The 21685-nt window shown below is 49.0% G+C and overlaps 1 protein-coding gene across 1 annotated transcript in view; it reads right to left on the bottom strand.

Moving 5' to 3' along the window:
• Positions 1 to 21685, bottom strand: part of arhgap35a (Rho GTPase activating protein 35a) — an 84456-nt gene that overhangs the window by 22045 nt on the left and 40726 nt on the right. The window contains exon 3 of the mRNA XM_076282786.1: positions 5144 to 9293. Coding sequence (XP_076138901.1) covers positions 5144 to 8851 — 3708 coding nt within the window. The 5' untranslated portion in view covers positions 8852 to 9293. The remainder of the gene's footprint in view (positions 1 to 5143; positions 9294 to 21685) is intronic.

The raw sequence follows: 21685 nt of genomic DNA, 5'->3' as shown, positions 1-21685 counted from the left end.
GAGGGACCCCGAGCAAGTACCCAGCATGCACTGCTGCGACAGCCGCAGTGTCATGGTTGGCTGGCTGCACAGACACTGTGGAGCTGTCAGACTCTTGTCGGTCTTAGCAGAGAGAGAGGGAGGGAAGGGAGGATGGGGGGAGAGAGAGAGAGAGAGAGAGAGAGAGAGAGAGAGAGAGAGAGAGAGAGAGAGAGAGAGAGAGAGAGAGAGACAGAGACAGAGACAGAGAGAGAGAGATGACGGGGGTGTAGATAAAGAGAAGGATACAGCGTGTGTGTGTGTGTGTGTGTGTGTGTGTGTGTGTGTGTGTGTGTGTGTGTGTGTGTGTGTGAGAGAGAGAGAGTCCTGTTTGCCCTTCATTAAAAGATCTTACAATACCTTCACAGATAATGATGTTTTCTTTCCTCAGGTATTTGTCTTTGTGTAAATCTCAAAGACAAAACAAAAACTGCGCGACTCATGTATTTAATCTTTTCCGCACGCACGCACGCACGCACACACACACTTTGCTTTCTTCTTCTCTATTTGATCTGGCGATGACTGAAACACTCTCGTCACCTCTCCCCTGTTTCTTGTCTCGTCTCTGCTCTCTTGCCAGCATGTTTACATGGCCTTTGCCTCCCTCCACCATCCTCTATATGGATATCAGCGTCTCTTCACAAACTCCAGCAGACCTAGCGCTGCACAAACCAGCCCTCTGTGTGTGTGTGTGTGTGTGTGTGTGTTTCTCTGTGTGTGTGTATGTGTTTCTGTGTGTGTGTGTGTATGTGTTTCTGTGTGTGTGTGTGTATGTGTTTCTGTGTGTGTGTGTGTGTGTGTGTGTACGTGTTTCTGTGTGTGTGTTTGTTTACTACAGGGTAAAAGCCTAATGGAGGCACACGCTGCCAGCTTGCTTCTCTCTGTGTTTCCTCTCTCATATGTAAAAAAAAAAAAAAATCAATCTTTTTCTTTTTTCCTGAAAATGCAGCACAGAGGGCCGCGCCTTCTGCGGCCATGACAGAGACAGCATATGCGGACTGCCCGCAGAAGACAAAACAGACCTCTCTAGAACATTCTCTCCCCCTCACACACACCCTAATATACAATATACATAACAGACAGGGGACCCCATCCCCCCCCTGTCTTTCTTTCTCTGTCTCTCTCTCTTTTTCTAGCTCTCCTTCTCTCTCTCATTCTTTCTGGTGCCAGTCTAGAGGTTGGTGTGTGTTGGTGAGGTCGGAATCTGAGGCCTTCCTCTTATTGGCTGAGGAGCTTTTTAAAGGGGCATCGGGGGGGATCTTATTGGCTGAGGAGCTTTTTTAAAGGTGCATCGGGGGGGGGGTCTTATTGGCAGAGGAGATTTTTAAAGGGGCTTCAGGGGGATCCTATTGGCTGAGGAGCTTTTTAAAGGGGCATCGGGGGGATCTTATTGGCTAAGGAGATTTTTAAAGGGGCTTCAGGGGGCCGACGGGAAGCCATTTCCAACCCCTGCTCCTCTTCTTCCTCCGCCTGCAGCTCCCCGCTACACGACAGGAATGCGGTTTCATCAGCCAGGGAGAACAGGGCCCGAGGTTTTGTGTGTGTGTGTGTGTGTGTGTGTGTGCATGCTTGCAAGAGCGAGTGCATGTGTGTGTGTGTATGTGTGTGTGTGAGTGTGCGCGCATGCACATGTGTGTGCGTGTGTTGCAAAGGAGACATTGTGTGTTTATGAGTAGGAGTAAAGTGTGTGTGTATTTGTGCGTAAGCATCTGCATACTGTCCAAGTGTGTTTGAAAGAGTGTTTAAGAGTAAAGGAGGGGGAGGAGTGTTTGATGGACTTTGTGTGTGTGTGTATGTGTGTGTGTGTGTGTGTGTGTGCGCGCGCGCTTATGTGTATGTGTATGTGCATGTGCATGTGTTTTTGTGTGTGTGTATGTGTGCGTGTGTGTGTGTATGTGTATGTGTGCTTATGTGTACAGTATGTGTATGTGTTTTTGTGTGAGTGTATGTGTATGTGTGCATATGTGCTTATGTGTGAGTGTGTGTGCGTGTGTGTGCGTGTTCCCTGCGCACTCATGCAGCTCTTGTTGCAGGAGGCAGTAAAAGGGCTTGCTCATTACTGACCCCAGGCCCTTGTCTCTCTCCCCTTACCTGCTTAAAAAGCGCCGGGGCCAGATGGTGCCCATCCACACGCAGGCTCTTAATGAGGGCAGTTTAACAGGCCGCGGCAGAGGAGGCCGACCTGAGAACAGGTGAGAGGAGCTGCCGGCAGAGTAATGACTCCTCTGAACCAAGAGAACCAGGAAGGAGAGGAGAACGCGCTCACTCTCCAACCTCCTCCTCTGACCCCCCCCCCCCCTCTCTCTCTCTCCAACTTCCTTCTCTGTCCCCTCTCTTTCTTCCTTCTCTCTTCACTCTCTCTCACCATCAATGTTCTCATAACAGGTCCTTTGCAACCAAGCAGGGTAGAAGAGCTCCCTCTCTCACTTGCTTGCTCTCTTATTGACTTACTTTGGTTTAATAAAAAGAGTGTAAAATCTCTCTCTCTCTCTCTCTCTCTCTCTCTCTCTCATGATCACTGCTCACCTCTGAAGGTGTTACCTTGGTCTCTTAAAAGAGCAATCTCTGTCAGAGTGGACATATATCACTGACATAGGGCATTGGGTCAGCGCTCCTGACATATGCAACAGTGTCACTCTACACACACACAAACATCAAAAATACAGTCACTTGCTCATTTGCTGCCTCATAATTGTATCACTCAATTCTGTCCCTCTGACACTCTGACACACACACACACACACACACACACTTGCCCTCTCACTGCCTCCCTAACAATAATGTCACTGAGCACAAACACACACACGTGTCGTCATTGCCCCCTCCAGATTAATGTCACTCGGATACACACACACACTCACACACACACACACACAGACTCTCTCTCTCTCTCTCTCTCTTCCTCATTGGCCCTCAAGCTGTTCTAATAATAAGCGTGCAGGCTCTCTCTTTAACTGATGACATTTAGGGCTGTCAGCGGGTGTAAATGTGTGCCACCGAGATCAGCGAGAGGCTGTAGCTATGAACGTGACAGCTGACGGATGCCACCGCACACCGGCCATCGAGTCTGTCTGGGCCCCAGCATGGGAAAACAAGCGGAGGGAAAGGTGAAAGTTGCCCCCCTGAAGAAATTCAGTGCAAACCAACAACACTCGATTTATTACTGTGAGTCAGAAAACATTTTAGTTTTCCTTATGGCAAAATATATACTGCTCAAAAAAATAAGGGAACACTTACAGTTTTCCACAATAAAACACATTTTTTGAAACCTTCCACCCTTTTCTCCATTCTCAAACTGCATTCACTGAATGTCTGACAGTTCTTGCAAAATAAAACACTCGCCTCAAAAGTTTTACTTGTGCTCAGAACCAAACAGTGTCAGAGTACCGATCCAGTGTATGATTGAAGTGTTCCCTTAATTTTTTTTAGCAGTATATATACTGCATCCTTTAATGGCGGTGATTTCTGGGTCTAATCTTGTGTTTAGCGACGTCACTCACACACACACACACACACACACACAAACACACACACATTAAGTCAGTGAGAGAATATTCTGGATCAAATTCCCCAGGTTGAGTCACCAAATCGCTCATCTGGTGTTTTTCCGTGCCCTCTCAGGCTGCTCTTGTTTGGGTAGATGATGCGCCCAGCAGGAAGGTAAGCAATATAAAATAAATAACGGGGAATAAAACTAAAACCCTGTTTGAAATGTGCGATTACTGCATGCTGCAAAGCTCCGCATTAATCCTGGATAAAGCGGCTCGGACGTCAAACGGGGTGAGAGAGGAGCGAATGAATGAAAGAAGTTTCTGGAGACAAACCTGCCATATATCACTTTATCTAACCTATCTATTTTATCTTAGCTCATCTGAGCTTATCATTTTGGTGCCCAGGTTAGCAGGTTAGAAGGGCAACACTGCATGCATGAGACCTGCACCTCAGTTTCAGCGTAGAGCCTATTTCTCATGCATGAGGTGCATGTTTCAGACAGTTCAAATATCTGTCGATAGTCATATTGATATCACATTGATATCAGCAACAATACATAACTGTCACATTTCCCTGTAGTTTCAATGTCAGGCTGCATCTGGATATGTCATAGACAAGGACAAACATAGCCACAGTAGCAATATCATCAGCGTGAACACAGAGTTCAGCGAGGTAGTAGTTGTGCACAAATGAGGTAAGCAGCATGGTCCCAAGGCTAACACTATAGACTCACTAAAGAGCTACATCGTCACTGAACTGTAACATTTTCATCTATTAATATCTAATAGCAAGTGATGAGTTTAGGCATGCATCTGGCAGGGCACAGCAAAGTCTGTCAGGGACATGGAGGGGGATCGAGGGAATGTCTGGCCTTCCTCCACTAGTTTGGGAGTGTGTATGTGTTAGTCCCAGTCAGCCAGCCAGCCAGCTGGTGTGTGTGTGTGTGTGTGTGTGCGAAAAAGAGAGAGAGAATATGTATGTGTGTGTGTGTGCGTGTGTGTGTGTGTGTGTGTGTGTGTGTGTGAATCTGCTGGTGGCCGCGCTGCAGTCGGTCGGAGCGAAGCGGAAGGGGATTTGCGATTAGGCGGAGTTGAAAAAGCTCCCACTGCTCTGGGCAAGCGCAGGGGGAGAGTTCCACCGAAACCGCTTAAGATGCTCAAAGTGTTATGCAATATCAAAGGGCGGAGGAATTCACAGCCACGTTGCCCAAATACCTGGCATTGTGAGATCAAGATTGGGATCGCTCCTTTCTGAGAAGCCTGTTTTTTCCCCCCACAATTCACAGCCTTCTGAAGACTGTGTGTATCGTTTTGTATGCATGTTACGCACGTGACGCACAAGCACATACACTCATACACGGAAGTACAAAACACATATAAAGCAACATACATATACACACACAGACACACATCACACACACACTACAGACACTAAACATGTATGCACACTGTCCTAAAATTGTCCACAGGGAATACGCACTTCAACATGCATGCAGGAGTATTAAGCTTTATCATATAAACACATACACAATTTGCCTCCAGACACTTAGCATTTATGAAGATACACATTCAAATTTTCCAGAGGGAATGCAGACTTCGATAAGCATGCAGGAATATTTTAAGTGCTGTCCTACCTTGGTAGTTCTACGCAGGCTCTTCAGGATGTTCCTTTTCTTGGGGTCCTCTCCTTCCTCGTTCAGCGAGTTGTCTCCTTTGTGCGGCCCCACCTCATCCTCCTTGATCTTGGGGGGTCCGCCCATCTCGTCGTCGCTGCCTATAGAGAAGCTGGTGCGGAAAGTGCTAAACTTGCCCAGCCGTTTGGAGCGGTCGCGGTACAGCCGCGGCTTCACGCCCACCGCTGACAGCTTGCGCCGGCGCTCCAGCGAGCTGCTGTCGGCCTCGCTGTCGGAGCCGTTCCCGCCGCCATTGGAGTGGCTCTTGTTGGCGTTGCGGATGGTGATGATTTTGCCCTGTGTGCTGTCGTGCGGGACAGAGTAGATGTTCTCCTCCTCTGTAGGGCGAGGCTTCGCCACCGCGTCCATGGGCTCAGCGTAGTCGGAGGGGTCGTAGCCAGTGTCACCGCCCGGCGCCCACGTTACGGCAGGCATAGAGCGCCGGTTCCCTGTGCGGATATCGAATGTGACCATGGGCTTGGGCCTCACTTGCGGAGGCACCTTGTTGTTGATCTTGCTTTCGAACATCTCCGAGATAACCGAGAAGGTGTCACTGACCTCCAGGTCGGGAGGCTTGTAGCCACCCATGTGAGAGGTCAGTGTGCCATCGGGATACGGTGGCGAAGGGTCCACATCATCCTCCGAGTCCAGCAGAGTGGTGATGGGGCTTGGCGAGCCGCAGCGAGGCGAATGGACGCTCTCGTTGGTGCTGCAAGCTTCCGCCACATTGTCGTACATGTGTGTGGCCTCCACAATAGTCTTCTTCTCAACCACTTCCTTCAGGAAGGGCTGGAAGAGGTCTATTCGGTGCAGGCCGCCGACTACCCCACCGGGACCACAAACCACTGTACTAAAGCGGGCCTCGAGCTCGTGAGCCAGCTCTTCACCTTGTGAAACCTGCTCCCGGGCCATGTCGAAGTCCGCTAGCTCCACCTGGCTCTCCCCGACGGCAATCAGCTGCACAGGAATGATGTCCTGCACTTCGCAAAGGAACGCACACAGGGTCTCCATGGACGCCTTCCTCTTGGCCGAGTACACGGCGATGTAGCCGTGAACTAGCCGGCTCTTCCGCAGGGAGAAGGAAGAGTGGTATGAGAGCAGGGAGAGGTCTATGCTCTGCTTCTGGCTACCGACTGGAAGCTCCAGCTGTACAGAGGTGCCGCTGCTCAGGCTGGACGATGGCCTGCAATGCTGGGGCAGCAGGAAGGGGGAGAGGAGCTGGTCCACGTCGTAGGAGTCGCCACACATCAGGCACATGATGATGCGCAGGTCTGCATCTGAGCCCGAGCTCTGTGGGGCATGCTGGTCCCTGAAGGCGGGCACAGGAGGGGGTGAGCTACTTCCCAAACTGCTAGGGGTCTTGCGGGACTCCAGGAGGTCCCTCAGGAACAGGTTGATCTGTTTCTCGTTGACGTTGCGCCCGTAGCCGGCGCCGGGGGAGGCTGGCTCCAGGTAGCTGCACTGCAGCCTGCCAGCGACCTGCTGGCCCTGGACGATCAAGCTGTGGGCAGTCTCACCTCCGATGTCCCCCACCGAGCCCACGCCTCGCTTGGTCACCAGGAGAAGGGATAGGGGGAGCAGAGCCAAGCTGTTCTCCCGTCGGCTTATTGTGGACTCCCGCAGCTTTTCAATGCTCTCCATCACATACGATAAGGACTCCTTGGAGTTGTAGAGACAGAGGCATCCATGTGGTGTGAAGGTGGGCGTGTGGAAGGAATTAACAGGCAGACGCACGTTGCCCTCGATAGGCCGTAACGACAGCTCGTACATCCTCCCGTCCAGCACGTACCGGTCGTCGTTGGTGCATAGCGCCCTGATCTCGTTGGCCATTTCCCTGGCCAGACCGTCTTTGCCCAGGATTACCAAGTTGATCCTTTCTACTTTGCCTTCACCATACTGAGACTTCTGCCCGTCGGAAAAGGAGTAGCGGGTGGGGAATCGAGAGGCCAGGACTTGTTCTATCTTCCCATCAACACAGTTGGGACTATTAGGACAAGTATCCTTTGTGGGGTGGTAGACGAAGTGGATATGCTTCAGCACAAGGGCATCTCTCTCAGCCTGCAGCTTCTGCAGTGCCTTGAACCTTGGCTCTTCTCCAAGGACCTCCTGGATTGTACCCATTTTTTCCTTGCTGGGCTTGGCGTCCAACTCAAGCTCATAGAAAAGCTCCGAGTACTCCAGCAGAAGCTCCTGGAAGTCTTCTTTGGCACGGTCGATTATCTCCTTCTGGTGCTTGTTGTAGATGTCAAGGTACTCGGTCTCCTCGAGCCACTGGTAGAATTCCTCATTCATGATGAAGCTTCTAGCCTCTTCCCACGGCTTCCCGGGAGTTACAAAAGGGGAAATGCTCAGCTTCTCCTTGAACTCCCATCTCATCTCGGCCCGTTTCCGATCATCTCGTAGTTGTCCCAAGTGATTCTCATAGACCCCTTCAGCTGCAGGAGTCTCTAGTAGATCTTGAGGGATACGCTCATCCTCCATGTTGTCTATGTGCGGCGTGGTTTCCCAAGGCGTGTCATCGAGCACCACAAACCACGTGGAGAACTCCCTCTTGGTCTCTAAAACCTTCTGGACCCCTGACCAGCTGAGGTGGTCAATCTCATCTAGGTCTGCCACCAGGGTTCTCAAAGCCTGCGGCAGAGTGTTAAGGTAGATTCTGCGGCGCTTCTCAATGTGTTCCTGTTTCAGTCTGTGCACATGTTGCTGGAAGAGCTTCTTGGCTTTGGACGTGCCTTCCAGGAAGACATATTCTTTGTACTCACTGAACGTCTGCATTCGGCGGTTGATATTAGGCCATGTCTCATTGTGATTCTTCACAATGCGACTGACCAGCCACTCATAGCGGTCCTTGGCCGAAGCTATTTGCTGGCTCTGTTGCTTCAGAGCCTCAAAGTAAGGGATGATCTTGGGCTTCCCGCGACTTTTATCAATCAGCTGCACAAGGGTTATGAAGGCAAGTTCCACATTGACATTGGAGCGGGCAGAAGTCTCAACGACTTGCAGGTTCTTCTTTGTCAAGGCGAAGGTGTGCGAGTCCTTGATGTAGCGCTCAACTCCCTCATCACATTTAGTCAGCACCAGCACTACTGGCTTCTTGGTTTTAGCCAGCTGGTTGTAGAGGTTGGTGATGAACTTCATCTGGTCGTCGAAGTTGCGGTTCATGCCCCGGCTCACGTCCACACACAACAGGAAGCCGTCCACAGTCAGCTTGCCCTCTGGCATCTGCTTCTGCTCAAAGTCCTGCTCCAAGCCTAACTGGTCCGTACAGAAGTACATCAGCTTCTCGGCCGACGCCAGCTTGGTGGAGGCGGCTCTCTTGATGTAGGGTTGCAGGGCTGTGCTGCGGTGGGGCTGGAACGTTTGGTCATCGATAAATTCCGTCTGCTCCACGACATGCATGCGGCACTCAAACCCGTCCTCCACTGTGCGCCCGGCCTCGCCCCAAAACAGGAAGTGGTCATTGTTCACCACGCGACCCCCGAAGTCGCTGGTACTGAGAACAGAGGTGTGGTCCAGGTAGAAGTCATCGGCACTGGGGCGGACAAAGCGATTGCACAGACATGACTTTCCGACTCCACACTGCCCCTTCTCCTTCTCGGTCCCGGACAAACCGACCACAACCAGATTGTGGGTGGGCATCCGGGCATCTTGCTTTTTAGCCATCATCATCGTATAAGGGCCCTCATCCTGACATTCCCAGAAGCTCTAGTTTGCACACTGCAATGTTCCATACAAGTGCTTTCAGTCTTTGTCCCAAGAAAGAAAAAAAAGTCACAGAAAAACAAAACTATGAAAAATTGCAAAGTCTATGCTGATTTTTTCTTCTGTTTGGCCCAGGCTTTGCTTGCAATCTACAGGGCTGTAGCCTCAAAATCCAGTCCAAAATCCCGTTGAGGAAGGGGGGGGGGCTGAAGGAAGGGGCTGAGGGCAAGGGGTGGGGGATGAGAGGGTGAGGAAGAGGGTATGGAGGGGGCGGGGTGGGGGAGGAAGGCAGTAGGAGGCGCTTAGGCGGAAGCGGACAATGTCGCTCTATTCTGACCCATCTCATCCACTGTAGGTCCAGGAAGTGTGGTGGAACGGGGTCTTAAGTTTATCCACTCCCGCTCTGACCCTACAGAGAAGACAGAGAGAAAACAGAGAGAAAACCATGGTTAACTTTGGCCTTTCGGTTAAATGCTGCACATGAACCATTAAGACAATATCTGCTGTATTAAATTCACAGCCAAACATTCAGAGACCAGAGATAAATGCACAGTCGTGACATTTCTGTCACAAGCGAAAGCTGGAAAAAACATGAATTAATTCAACAACTGTTCCCTGCAGCGAACAGCCCCCTTTTCTCTCTGAATTTTCTAAATCATTTTAATGCCTGCTTCCCCTTGAGGCTTACATAATCTTGTGAACGAAATTGCTTGGAATGGTGGAATAAAATTGATGGAGGAGCACAAGAGATTAGTCTGTGGCATCCCCCGTCCAACCATGGGAGAGCGTCAGCATTTCTTGGCAACTGGTGATGATGCAGTTATCTGCTTGCACGCACAACATAACACACAAATCAAGATGAGCGCTATGATAATCATTTTAGCCCTGAAATTGTTTATTAGGCAACCAGCCTGGAGAGTTTGCTCTTTTTCCCCCCAAGTTTATGCTGGCAGCATGCCAATATTTCATTCTTTTCAATGGTCTCCACTGACACAAGCCTTGTCAACAAGGTGAACTACGTCAATATTAGACACTTGAGTCCTGAAAACATGCTTATTTTGAAGCTACATCACTAGCATTTGGCTGTTTATGCTCAAACAAAACATTTAAAGTCTTAAATAAGACATGACTTGGAGTACGCTTATTTTATTAAAGCACTGTTGAGATTCAACAAATAGCTAGAGCCCAGACAAGAATAAAACGAGCACCGTAGAGAGCATAATCATTTCAGAATACATTGATTGTCTAGCAACCTATACTCCATAGAGGAAGTCTGCAATTTGGTGGATGAATAACACAAAACTCTACTCTAGGCAATAGGCAGAAATAAATGACTCTAACTGGCATGTATTTGGATCAGGTATAGTTACTGGGTTTCCTCACAGACAGAAAGACAGCAATGAACTAATATGAACTTAATTCAGTCATAGTTAGGATGAATGCATGCATAGGATTTCCATCTAAAGTTCAGATTGCCTACGCTGGAAAGGTGCTAACCTGAGAAAACCCAGGCCTGAAAGAGGGAGGAAGGTTTTACTTTGATTACTTTTACTTTGATGTGGATATCAAATCACACGAACTGCGCATTTTCAAAAGTTGAGGCAAAAGAAAGAAAAACAAACAGACACAGAGGCTGGCATCGGTACGGAAAGCCTGGTTATTGCATCAGTACTCGGAGGCGTACGTGTCAATAGGAGGTGGCTGTTGATAAGAACTGAGGGGGAGTAGAGCCTTATTCATATCGACTGGCCATCCTGCTGATTCCCCTTCTCCCCGAGGCCTTCTGGCAGCCCTGCGATTAGCCGCTGATCAATACGGGCCGCTGATAGAACAAACAAGAGGCAGGATGGCCGCCTGAACTCGGAGACCAGAGGTGGCGTGGAAGGGGGGCGGGGGGGGTTACGAGGGCATGAGCGAGTGCAAGAGTCACTTACACAGAGGCAGCAGTAGGGCATTTAGAAGCATGACTAAATACCACACGCATGCGCTGCACCCACACACACACAAATCAAAAATAATTTACACAATTTGTACTCGCTGGCTGTAGATACGCAGAACGTGACTATGAGAACACGCACGCACTCATACAAATTCTCTACTTTGGCACTTGTACAAATGCTCTACTTTAGTTTCCAACACACATTAATGCACAACACGCGCGCGCGCACCACACGCACCCACACCTGTATGAGCTGCCTTAACACAGGCCATCATGAATGCAGTGTGTGGGAGGCAGTGATGACTTTCAACCTCAAAACTGGTCCACTCAGAGATTAAAGGCAAGAAACAAGAAACAACTCAGTCCTCAATCCGGCCCCACAGGTTAAACATCAATCAAATCCGCCCATCAACCCAGTCACCCTATCAGCCGCTGCCACTTCCCTTCTGTCCCCTCCCCTCCCCCCACCCCCTGACCTCCACTCAGCATCTACTCATTCAGCCATCACAGGGCTGAATTGATGGGATGACCTGGTTAATATTCCGTGTCCATCTGATATGCTTTTCCTCCTCTGCTTTCACAGGCCGGGGAGGTTATTATCCTCAGTGATGAAAAGTCAGCGAGCGCATACTCTAGCGCCGGCGACGACGACGACACGGCAACGCAGCTCCATCAACCCGCAGCATCAGGACCGCAAGTGAACAGGTGGTACGAGCCGCCTCCAGAGCAGACAGGCTTTTCATTAATAACAGAGAGGCACACATCACGCATTGAGAACGGGATATGAAAGAAATTATTACTTTTGAGAGAGATGAGGGGAGAGTGGTGGATGGGGGGGGAGAGAGAGAGAGAGAGAGAGAGAGAGAGAGAGAGAGAGAAATAAAACTCATTTCAGCATGCAGGAATTCACTAGGAAAAAACACAAAGATAAAAAAAGAAAACATTAACAAATAACCACGACAGCTGCCTGACTAGAGATTAGTGTTGACCCATATACACAAAGGCAACACACACACACACACACACACACACACACACACAGGTGTAGGTACACAGAGTCCGTGGACTACTCTGTATGAGCAGGGTCAGCTCACCTCATGGTTGTCGCCATGTTTCACTTTGGGAAAACAAGCTCTTCTCCTTTACTTTCCAACTTCCTGTTCTCTCTTCCTTTACTTCCTCTTTTCCTGTGTCTCTACCCTCCACCCCATCATAACAACATTCTCCCTCCCTCCATCCCAGCTTCGGTCCCCTCTTCCTTCCTCCTCTTTCCCTTCTGATCCCTCTTGATCACGACCCAGCACAGTAAGTCTCCAGATTCAAGCCTCTCGTCCGAGGTCCATCCTTGTGTCTTTCTCTCCCTGCCACCCTCTAAATGACATGGAAAGCGTGAGATCTCACCCTTTATCCCAGAGTCCATCAGCTCAGTAAGCCTCCAGACATCAGCCGCACTTCCTGTATCCATTCCCTGTGCTCATTCATTTCTCGCTTACTCAACCTCCATAGGTGGCGTTGTATGAAAGGAGATCTCACCACCATGCCAGAGAACAACCGCCAAAGGACTGGTGCCAGAGCCCCTCTAGAATCGCTGACCACACACAAGGGTGCCACCGAGACAGCTGTCGTGGCAAACATATAGACAGCAACAAGCACTTACGCTCTGAAGAAATCGAGACTAAAATTGGTCGGTCAAATTGGTAAGTGTTTTTTGGAGCCTCACGCATCCATCAGAGACGCCTAAAATTGCCCTTTTTTATTAAATCAACAGCAAGTGTTTAGACCCTTCCAGTGGTTTCAGTTTTTAAACTGAGCGTACACTGTCTGTTGTGTTTTACTGCCAAAGCCCAACACTGAGGCCACCCACTGCCAACACCTCCTCCTCCTCCTCCTCCTCCTCCTCCTCCTCTTCCTACTCCTTCTCCTCCTCCTCCTCCTCCTGTTCTTCCTGCTGCTGCTTCGGAGACTCTCCCCATCTCACTCTCATCAGGACCAGCCGCGAGCACGCGCCCACCAAATGCCTCAGCATATGCCCCATCTCACTCTCATCAGGACCAGCCGCGAGCACGCGCCCACCAAATGCCTCAGCATATGCCCCATCTCAGGCTTCCGCAGACCAACATCGTGGAAACTTCTCAAATCCTCATTGTCTGTGTAATCCTTTAGAGAGGGAATGAGGATTGGGGGTGGGGGGGTGCATTAGGGATGTTTGGGTCTTAGGAGGGTGTGGTGTGTGTGTGGGGCGTTAGGGTTGGTTGGGTCTTAGGAGGGTGTATGTGGGGGGTATGTGTGTGCGTGTGTGTGTTGGGGATGGCTGGGTCTTAGGAGGGACTTAAAGCACATTTAAAGCACATCATGCTATCGGTGCTGTTTCAAGTCCCAACGGATTAGATCAATCTGGGCAAATCAGCAAACGTGTCCCTGATAAGCCTCTATGCTGGCATACTATAGTGCAGTCTTATAGATGTGGTATGGCTGGTGTGTGTGTGTGTGTGTGTGTGTGTGTGTGTGTTGAATCTCCAGGAATTGTGTGCTTATCTTCGTCTTTTGTGCCTTGTCGTTCTCTGTGTGTTGTGTTAAGCAGCATTGTGTGCAGTGTAAGCTATAAGCTAAGCTATAATGGGCATAGTGAGCTTTTCCGTGTGTAGCATGTAATGTGATTAGACAGACATGGCATTTGTGTTGTGTGTGGCATCTTCAGCTGTGTGCAGTGTGTGTGTGTGTGTCATGCTCTCTGTGATTTTGCGGGTTCTGTGTTAAGCTATGCTGTATGTGATGTCGCTTTTACAATGCTGCGCTGTCATGTTTTGGAGAGTTCACACACTGGGCCAGAGTTTACACCGTTCGCCACGCTCTCTGCTCAGAGTGTTGGTTTTAAACACCTTTGTGGCCTGTTTACACCATGCGCCACTCTCTGCTCAGAGTGTTAATTTTAAACACCTTTGTGCCCTGTTTTCTGCTTTGAGAGAGTAGTGAGTAAGTGTGTGATTAAGCTGTTAAGACATTTTCGTGAAACTCACACACACCACCTCATGTGCATGTGAGAAAAGGAAGTCTCTAATGCCACAAGGAGACAGTAGAATCGGCGTAATACCGCACTCATAATTACCATTATTAGCACATTAAAGCCAGCAGTTGCTTATTTCAATGGGACATTCCCTGTCTTTTTACACCGTCTGTGAAAACCATTATTATGCTAATTGACCCGTAGTGGTTTCATCTCCTGTGCAAACATTACATCAACAACTACAGATACACAAACACATTTTCTATTCTCTCCTGTGCAAACATTACATCAACAACTATAGATACATAAACCCACATTCTATTCTCTCACACTCTCTGTGATGGAGTGTGTGAACTGCGTATCATTGGAATCTCTCTCAGTCCTTCTCTTCCTCTCTTTTCAGCACATGGCTCATCGCCTCCACTGAAAATCCTGTAATGAACAATCCATACCTGTGGACATGGATGCCACCCTACTGTCAGCCAATCATAGACAAGAGGGAAGGGGCTGTCAGAACCCCCATTTACCAATGAGAGAGCAGAACAGGAGATAACCCACCCGTGACCTTGTTTTGCTGTCAGGGAAGGCACAGGCCAGGGGAGGACTGGTGTGTGTGTGTGTGTGTGTGTATCTATGTGGCCCAGTGAGGGATGAGACAAACACCAGGCCAACTGCTGGCCTCAGGGCCCTGGCTGCTGCACGCGTCCAGCCAGAAACCCCCTCAGGCCAGGGACGGGTCTGGACTAGCGCTCTGCTCCCCTCCCCTCCCCCTCCTGCTCCTCCCCCTCCTGCTCCTCCCCTCCTCTCTGGAGCCAGAGCAGCCCTGTCTGTCTCTGCCTGAGGAAGAGCAGGACAGCTTAGAAAGGTTGAGAGGTAGAGAAAGAGAGAGAGAGAGAGAGAGAGAGAGAGAGAGAGAGAGAGAGAGAGAGAAAGAGAGAAAGAGAGAGAGAGAGAGAGAAAGAGAGAGGTGGAAAGGTAGAGAGAGACAGATAGGTGGAGAGTTGGATTGAGAGAGAGAGTGAATAAGTGAGTGAGAGAGACAGAGGTGGAAAGATACAGTAGAAAGACAGAGTGAGTGAGAGTGAGTGAAAGAGAGTGAGTGAAAGAGAGTGAGAGAGTGAGTGAGAGAGAGAGAGAGAGTGAGTGTGAGAGAGAGAGAGAGAGTGAGTGTGAGAGAGAGAGAGAGTGAGTGTGAGAGAGAGTGAGAGAGAGAGGGAGAGAGAGAGAGAGAGAGAGTGAGTGAGTGAGAGAGTGAGAGAGAGAGAGAGAGAGAGAGAGAGAGAGAGAGAGAGAGAGAGAGAGAGAGAGTGAGTGAGTGAGTGAGTGAGAGAGAGAGAGTGAGAGGCTTTTACACTGTTGCTCCTTTATTAGTTTTACGGTGCCCTAGTTGTGTGTTTTATTCAATTTCTCCCATGATTACACCAATAAACCACACACACTCCATCAGGACAACAAGCAAGAAGGCTTACACCATCTCTTTACTTAATGCAGAGAGATATGTAAACAAGGTGTTCATGCTATAGAAAACAGTTCAGAGAGAGAGTGAGGGAGAGAGATGAAGAGAGACCCGTGTAAAAACAAAGAAAAGCGAAGGGTCCAGACATTTGCACTCTCACATACAGCCCCTTCAGTCAATATCTGTCCAGCTACAGTACTTTGCATGTGTAAGCAGCTCCAGTGTAGTCAAACTGTAGTGTGTGTGTGTGTGTGAGTCAGACAGCAAGAAAGTAGACTGACAATAGTAAACAGCGATCGAGTAGAATGGATAAAGACATGTTCAGTGAGCAAGTGACTGAGCGAGCGAGCAACCAGAGAATGGGGGTGGGGGTGAGGAGGTCAAAGGTCATGGACCTGAGGCCTCTGCCAATCTTCACTGGGAGACACCGCACCAGAGTGGTGCTGGGACTGATGAAGTGTGAGGATAATCATTCCAGCATGGCCAAAGTGTGTGGGAGCGGCCACAGTGAAACAACACACACACACACGCACACATTACACTACACTGCACTGGACACTAAAAAATGTTTTCTGCTCACAGTCATGAACTACACAGACAAACACACATCAATCGACACACACATGCACACGCACACACTCCTCATACACCTCATACACACATTTTGGTCCCTGAGCAGTCTGCACCAGACACACGTAATGTTCCCCATCAGCTTCTGGTTGTGCGGAGCGGCTTTTAGGGTTTGACCTTTCACACAACTCCCACATGGCCTTAGGCTGCCTGCGGCGCATCTTCTGGGAGTGGGATAAACAGGTCAAAACTCCCCCTGACCTTAAGGCTCCAAGGGTGTGTGTGTGTGTTTATATCTCTCTTCAGGTCATTTTGGTATTTTTCTGCATTCCATGCACCCTAATGGTAGTGGTATGTGTGTTTATATCTCTCTTTAGGTCATTTTGGTATTTTTCTGCATTCCATGCACCCTAATGGTGGTGTATATATATATGTTCCAGGCACCGTGGTGGTCCCCAGTCTGCTTCGGGGGGGATTTGACAGACACACACACCTCGCCAGCTTCGTGCCTCTGGTTTTGGGACGTCCTGCTCCAAAGGTTCAAAGCTGTGTAACACACACACACACACACAATCTGGCCACACCACTTCACAGAGCTGCACACATTCCTCATGTCAGTGAGTGTGAGAGAGGAGAGAGAAAAAGAGAGACAGAGACAGAACTTAAAAGGACAGAAAGAAGTGGGGTGTTATTGGGACAGAAAGAAAGAAAGAAAGAAAGAAAGAAAGAAAGAAAGAAAGAAAGAAGGAAAGAAAGAAAGAAAGGGAGGATGACAAGAGAGCAGGAGATGGGAGAAGTGTGAGCGAAAAGTCAGAAGAGACAGCAAGCAAGAAAACACAAGGGGTTTGGAGACAGTGCTTTTTTTTATTTTTTTATTTAGAGCGCGAACGCAGTGTCAGTGGAGACAGTGCTTTTTAAAAGGCAGGTAAGAAAGGACTGAGAAGAGAATAGATTGGGAGATGTTGCACAGGTGGAATTAGGAGAGACAAAAAGGTAGTTCAGAAACGCAAGAACATAAAAATGCCAGTGAAAGAGACGGAGTGGAGGGGGAATGAGAGAGAGAAAAGAAAAGAGAGTGAGAGAAAGAGAGGGTGATGTGGAGGAGGCTGAGGACGGGCCTCTGTGATATTTAACAAAGCCTGCGTCTGCTTCACGCCAGGGAGCGATAGAAACATTTACAAAGCCGTCTTTATTCTCCCCACCCCCCCCCCCCCCCAAAAAAAAATATTCATCGATCGCCTTCTCAATCTTTGTCCACTCCGCCACAGCCATCGCTGCGTCTGGCGCGCCTCGCTACAACAGAACAAAGGCCCGGTCCACCTAGAGAGCCAATCCAGACCCCGGAACGGTAATATCACAGGAGAACAAAGGCGGGGGAAAAAGCCTTCGCTTTGGGCCCCTCACCAGGCGCGGCAGTGAAGACGTAGTCGATTATTTGGACTATAATTTCACATTGATACGAGCGCTTACCACCATCCATTCTGCCTTAACTACTGTTTAAGTGCCCCTCTCGGCAGCCCCTCGAAAAAAAAGACGAGGTAGGAGAAGAAAAATCCAATAGGGTCATAATTGTGCCTGAAGTCATAATTGCACATATGCGACAAATGGGTGTGATTCGTTTTCTCAACAGTGCGGAGCAGAGAGAAGAGGAAAAGAGAGGAGAGCAGAGAGGAGAGGACTAGAGAAGGAGAAGAGAAGACTAGAGGAGGAGTGGAAGATGGAGGAGAGGAGGAGAGGAATAGAGAAGGAGTAGAGAACATTGAGAAGAGGAGAGGAGAGAAGAGAGGAGAGCAGAGAGGAGAGGACTAGAGAAGGAGAGGAGAAGACTAGAGGAGGAGTGGAAGATGGAGGAGAGGAGGAGAGGAGAGGAGAGCATGGTGGTGGTGGCCTGGTGTTTGGACAGACTGTGGGTCGGCACTCAGTTACAGAATTTACAGAGTACCAAGGTGTCTAGTGTCTGAATGAGACCATATTTAAGGTAATCAAATGTATCATGATAATGAAATCATGACAAGGCAGGAGTAAGTCGGGTAAAAAGGGAGAGAGAGAGAGAGAGAGAGAGAAAGAGAGAGAGAGAGAGGAAGATAAGAGAGAGAATGAATGAGCAAGAGAGAAAGTGAGAAGAGAAAAGCTATCTTGAGCAATTTGAGCATTATGAAAGCCGTCCAAGGCCCACAGCTAACGCATCACTCACACAGAGAGTGTGAGTGAGTGTGTGTGGGTGTACGTGTGTGTCTGTGTCTGTCTATGGTACAGAGAGAGAATGTGAGTGTGTATGCCTTTGTGTAATACATTATTGGGTAAAAATGAGTGTGTATGTAAAAGTGTGTGTGTGTGTGTGTGTGTGTGTGTGTGTGTGTGTGTGTGTGTGTGTGTGTGTGTGTATATATGAGAGAGAGAGAGAATATGAAGTGTGTGTGTGTGTGTGTATGTGTGTGTGCATAAGAGAGAGAGAGAGAGAGAGAATATGAAGTGTGTGTGTGTGTGTGTGTGTGTGTGTGTGTGTGTGTGTGTGTGTGTGTGTGTGTGTAGTCATTTGTTGTGCTCCTGCAGCAGTGTCACGACTAGTCTGCCTGGGCCTCCATTTCCACAGGAGCGCCGCTTGTCAACACCATCCCTCATGAAACAATCATACAGCGGCTTAGAGTGATGATGACAAAGCACACACACACACACACACACACACACACACACACGTACACACACACGCAGGTACACACACACACATGCACGTATACACACACATGCACGTAAACACACACACACACACACACAGAGAGAGAAAGGGACGTGCATGAACACACACACAAGCATAAACACACACACACACACACACACACACACACACACATTCACTTCCTTAAACACTAACACACACACAAAGGGAGTAGTACAAACACACACGCACAGACAAACAAGGAAACACACAAAATGCATTCACAAACACGTGCAAAAATCACACACACACACACAGACACCTGGGTGACGAATGTTCCTCCTTGACCAATTCCTCTTACAGAAGCTGAACACTTATGCGCTGGTATGATCCAGTCCCCTACCCATCCATCCTAACGTTACTCTACTTCCCACTCCTACAATCTCTCTCTCTCACACACACAATTTTCCACCATCACTCTCCCTCTCGAGACATAAGTTCCATTAAGAAGAGCCAGAGGAGAAGAGTCGAGACTTCTCACGGACAACGCTTCCGTTACACACACACAACCCTACACAGGCACACGCACACACACACACACACACAGGAAACACACAATGAGGCTGAGACTTCACACACAATTCTTCCATAATAGTCACTGCTGTCTAACGAATGAAAGGGAGAGAGATGAAAGATAGAAAAGATGAGAGATGAAGAGTGTGCAAACGCAGAGAGAGGTGTGGAAAAATCATAAAAAATTCAGTGCAGCTGCCAGTGCACACACATACACACACAGCAAGGCATGCTGGGAACTCCCATGAGTACCCCCTTCTCAGCCCAGTGCCACGGATACAACCCTGACTCAGGATGACTTCACAGCCACACACTGATAAACATTTCTACATGACCCCCCACACACACACACACACACACACACACTAATGTACATGTACACACACACACACACACACACACACACACACACACACACACAGTGTAGATGTGTATGCATGTATGTATGTATGTGCATGTGTATTAGTATTTATACATGCTAAGTAGATACCTGATGCTACTCTCTAAACCACACTATTTATAATATGTCGTACACAAACACGTAACCAACCCAAACAATAATGCAGCACTTAAAAACTATGTAACCTCTGTTTATGGCCACACTGACCTCTGTGTAAAAGCACGCACGCACGCACGCACACCTTACAAGGAGGCTACACTGGGCACGTAACTGAAGCGTTCCATTCGCGGTGCGTCCGCTGCAGCAATTGGCTTAGCCCGGGGCCTTACTTACTTGACTTACTTATTTACATATTTACATATCCATTATTGCAAGGTCAGTCTACCCAGAGCAACTCAAAGTTAATTTCAAATACTTATATCACTGACAACAGTAGTCTGGCCAGGATATTGCCATTTAAAAAGTTGCAGCCCTCAACTGATGTTGGTGTTGTGTTTTGTCATGTCGTGTTGTGTTTTTGCCTGATGCGTCACCCTCTACCTATCTACTAATCACAAAGTCAGTAGTGTTTTGGCATCTGGGTTGGCAACCTCGAGTCAGGGGGGAGGGGGAGGGGATACACCGCTCTACAGTAATTTCAAAGTGATTGCAGTACCAGTTTTGGCCACACTCTTACATATGGTTCCTTTAAAGGTTGTATCAGCGATTGCAGGCCCAAAAAAGGCCCAAACATAAATGATCACATTCATCTAATCTTTCCCAACGATCCGGTAGCTGCCTGCCCCATAAGCAGGCCGTCAAAAAAACACATCTCTGTAGGCAGCCTAGGCTCTGAGATCTGCACACAAAAACAATTGCTACCAACAAGTGTTGCCAACCACTCAAAGTTCCAACCAATAACCAACGAGATGCACGCTCAGGAGAGTTTCAATTGCACGGGAGGGTGGGGGAGGGAGTAGCGAGCTAACTCTGTTTTGTTTGAACGTCAACAGAAATGACATTACCCCGCCATCGCTGATACAACCTTTAAGTGCCTCGCTCAAAGACAATGCTGGCATGATAGCCCAGCTCTTCAGCCATTACGCTACCACCAGTGAAAGGTTAAGATGTCTGATGTGTAGCAGATGCTTTTCTCCAAAGCCACACCAACTTGCAACAGTGGGTTTGGGAATCAAACCCAGACTGACCGAGAGTCTGGCAGCAACGCCACTTCTGCTTCACCACTCCCACGACGGCGTCACTGGAGCATGGCTGTATTTCTATTGGCTCATTTCCATTAAGGACCAGGGCTGGCCTGATCTGGCTCTGATCTGGTTCTGACATGTGACGCAGGTTTTAGGCCTCTGGTCACCCTGCCACCACAGCCTGGCTTAGCGAATGCTGTTAAATGTTTGAACTTAACAACGCACCAAGTCAGTCTGGGGCAACACACACTAGCATTCAGCCCTGCCCAAAAGACAAAACACAACAAACTGTATAACAACTTGTCTTTGCCCCCTTTCTCTGTGCTGTGTTCAAGAAAACTGAGCTCATGTTGGACCGGGTATCGGTAAATATCCTAGAAAGACTCGAAATGGAGCGGAACTGAAAAACATGGGGATTAATGCATAAACAGTGTTGAGCTATTTGAGACGGAGTAGGCCTCACACCACCACCGTGCCTTGTTTGCCTTTCTCCTCTCTAACACAGACGGGAAACACAGGAAAGGCTGAGGCCCATCATATGGCTGGTAGGTGGAGCCCAAGGCAAAAGGGGTTTATTTTGGGAAGTGTGTGCGTCTGTGTGATGCTGCGTGTGTGTGTGTGTGTGTGTGTGTGTGTGTGTGTGTGTAGGGGGGTGTATTGTAGAGGAAGCTCCAGTTGCTTGGCTCCGTCCAGGGGAGACCAGCGTGTTCTGTGGCCATTTTGTGGGCCACTGGTGTGAGAACATTTCCTCTTCCTGTAGCTGCCTCGGGGCACAGCAAACGCCACATAAAAATGCCAGCCAGTCCAAGCCAGCTCCCTCAGAGGGTGACGGAGGAGAGACAGAGAGGGAGGGTGAGAGGGAGAGTGAGGGAGAGAGAGGGAGAGAGGGAGAGAGAGAGAGGGCAAGAGAGAGGGGGGGGGGAGAGAGAGGGGGAGAGAGGAGAGAGCGGGTGTGTCAGAGGAAAAGACAAGAAATAAAATGGGGGGTGGATGGAAAGGAAGACAGGGATGGAGAGAGA

This window comes from Alosa pseudoharengus, unplaced genomic scaffold (genome assembly GCF_046254945.1).
Source record: "Alosa pseudoharengus isolate Yale_2024_CS ecotype anadromous, Long Island Sound unplaced genomic scaffold, YU_APseudo_1.1 YU_APseudo_1.1_scf_13, whole genome shotgun sequence".
Taxonomy (NCBI): domain Eukaryota; kingdom Metazoa; phylum Chordata; class Actinopteri; order Clupeiformes; family Clupeidae; genus Alosa; species Alosa pseudoharengus.
The sequence above is the reverse complement of the archived record's forward strand: the minus strand, read 5'-3'. Positions and strand labels throughout refer to the sequence as shown.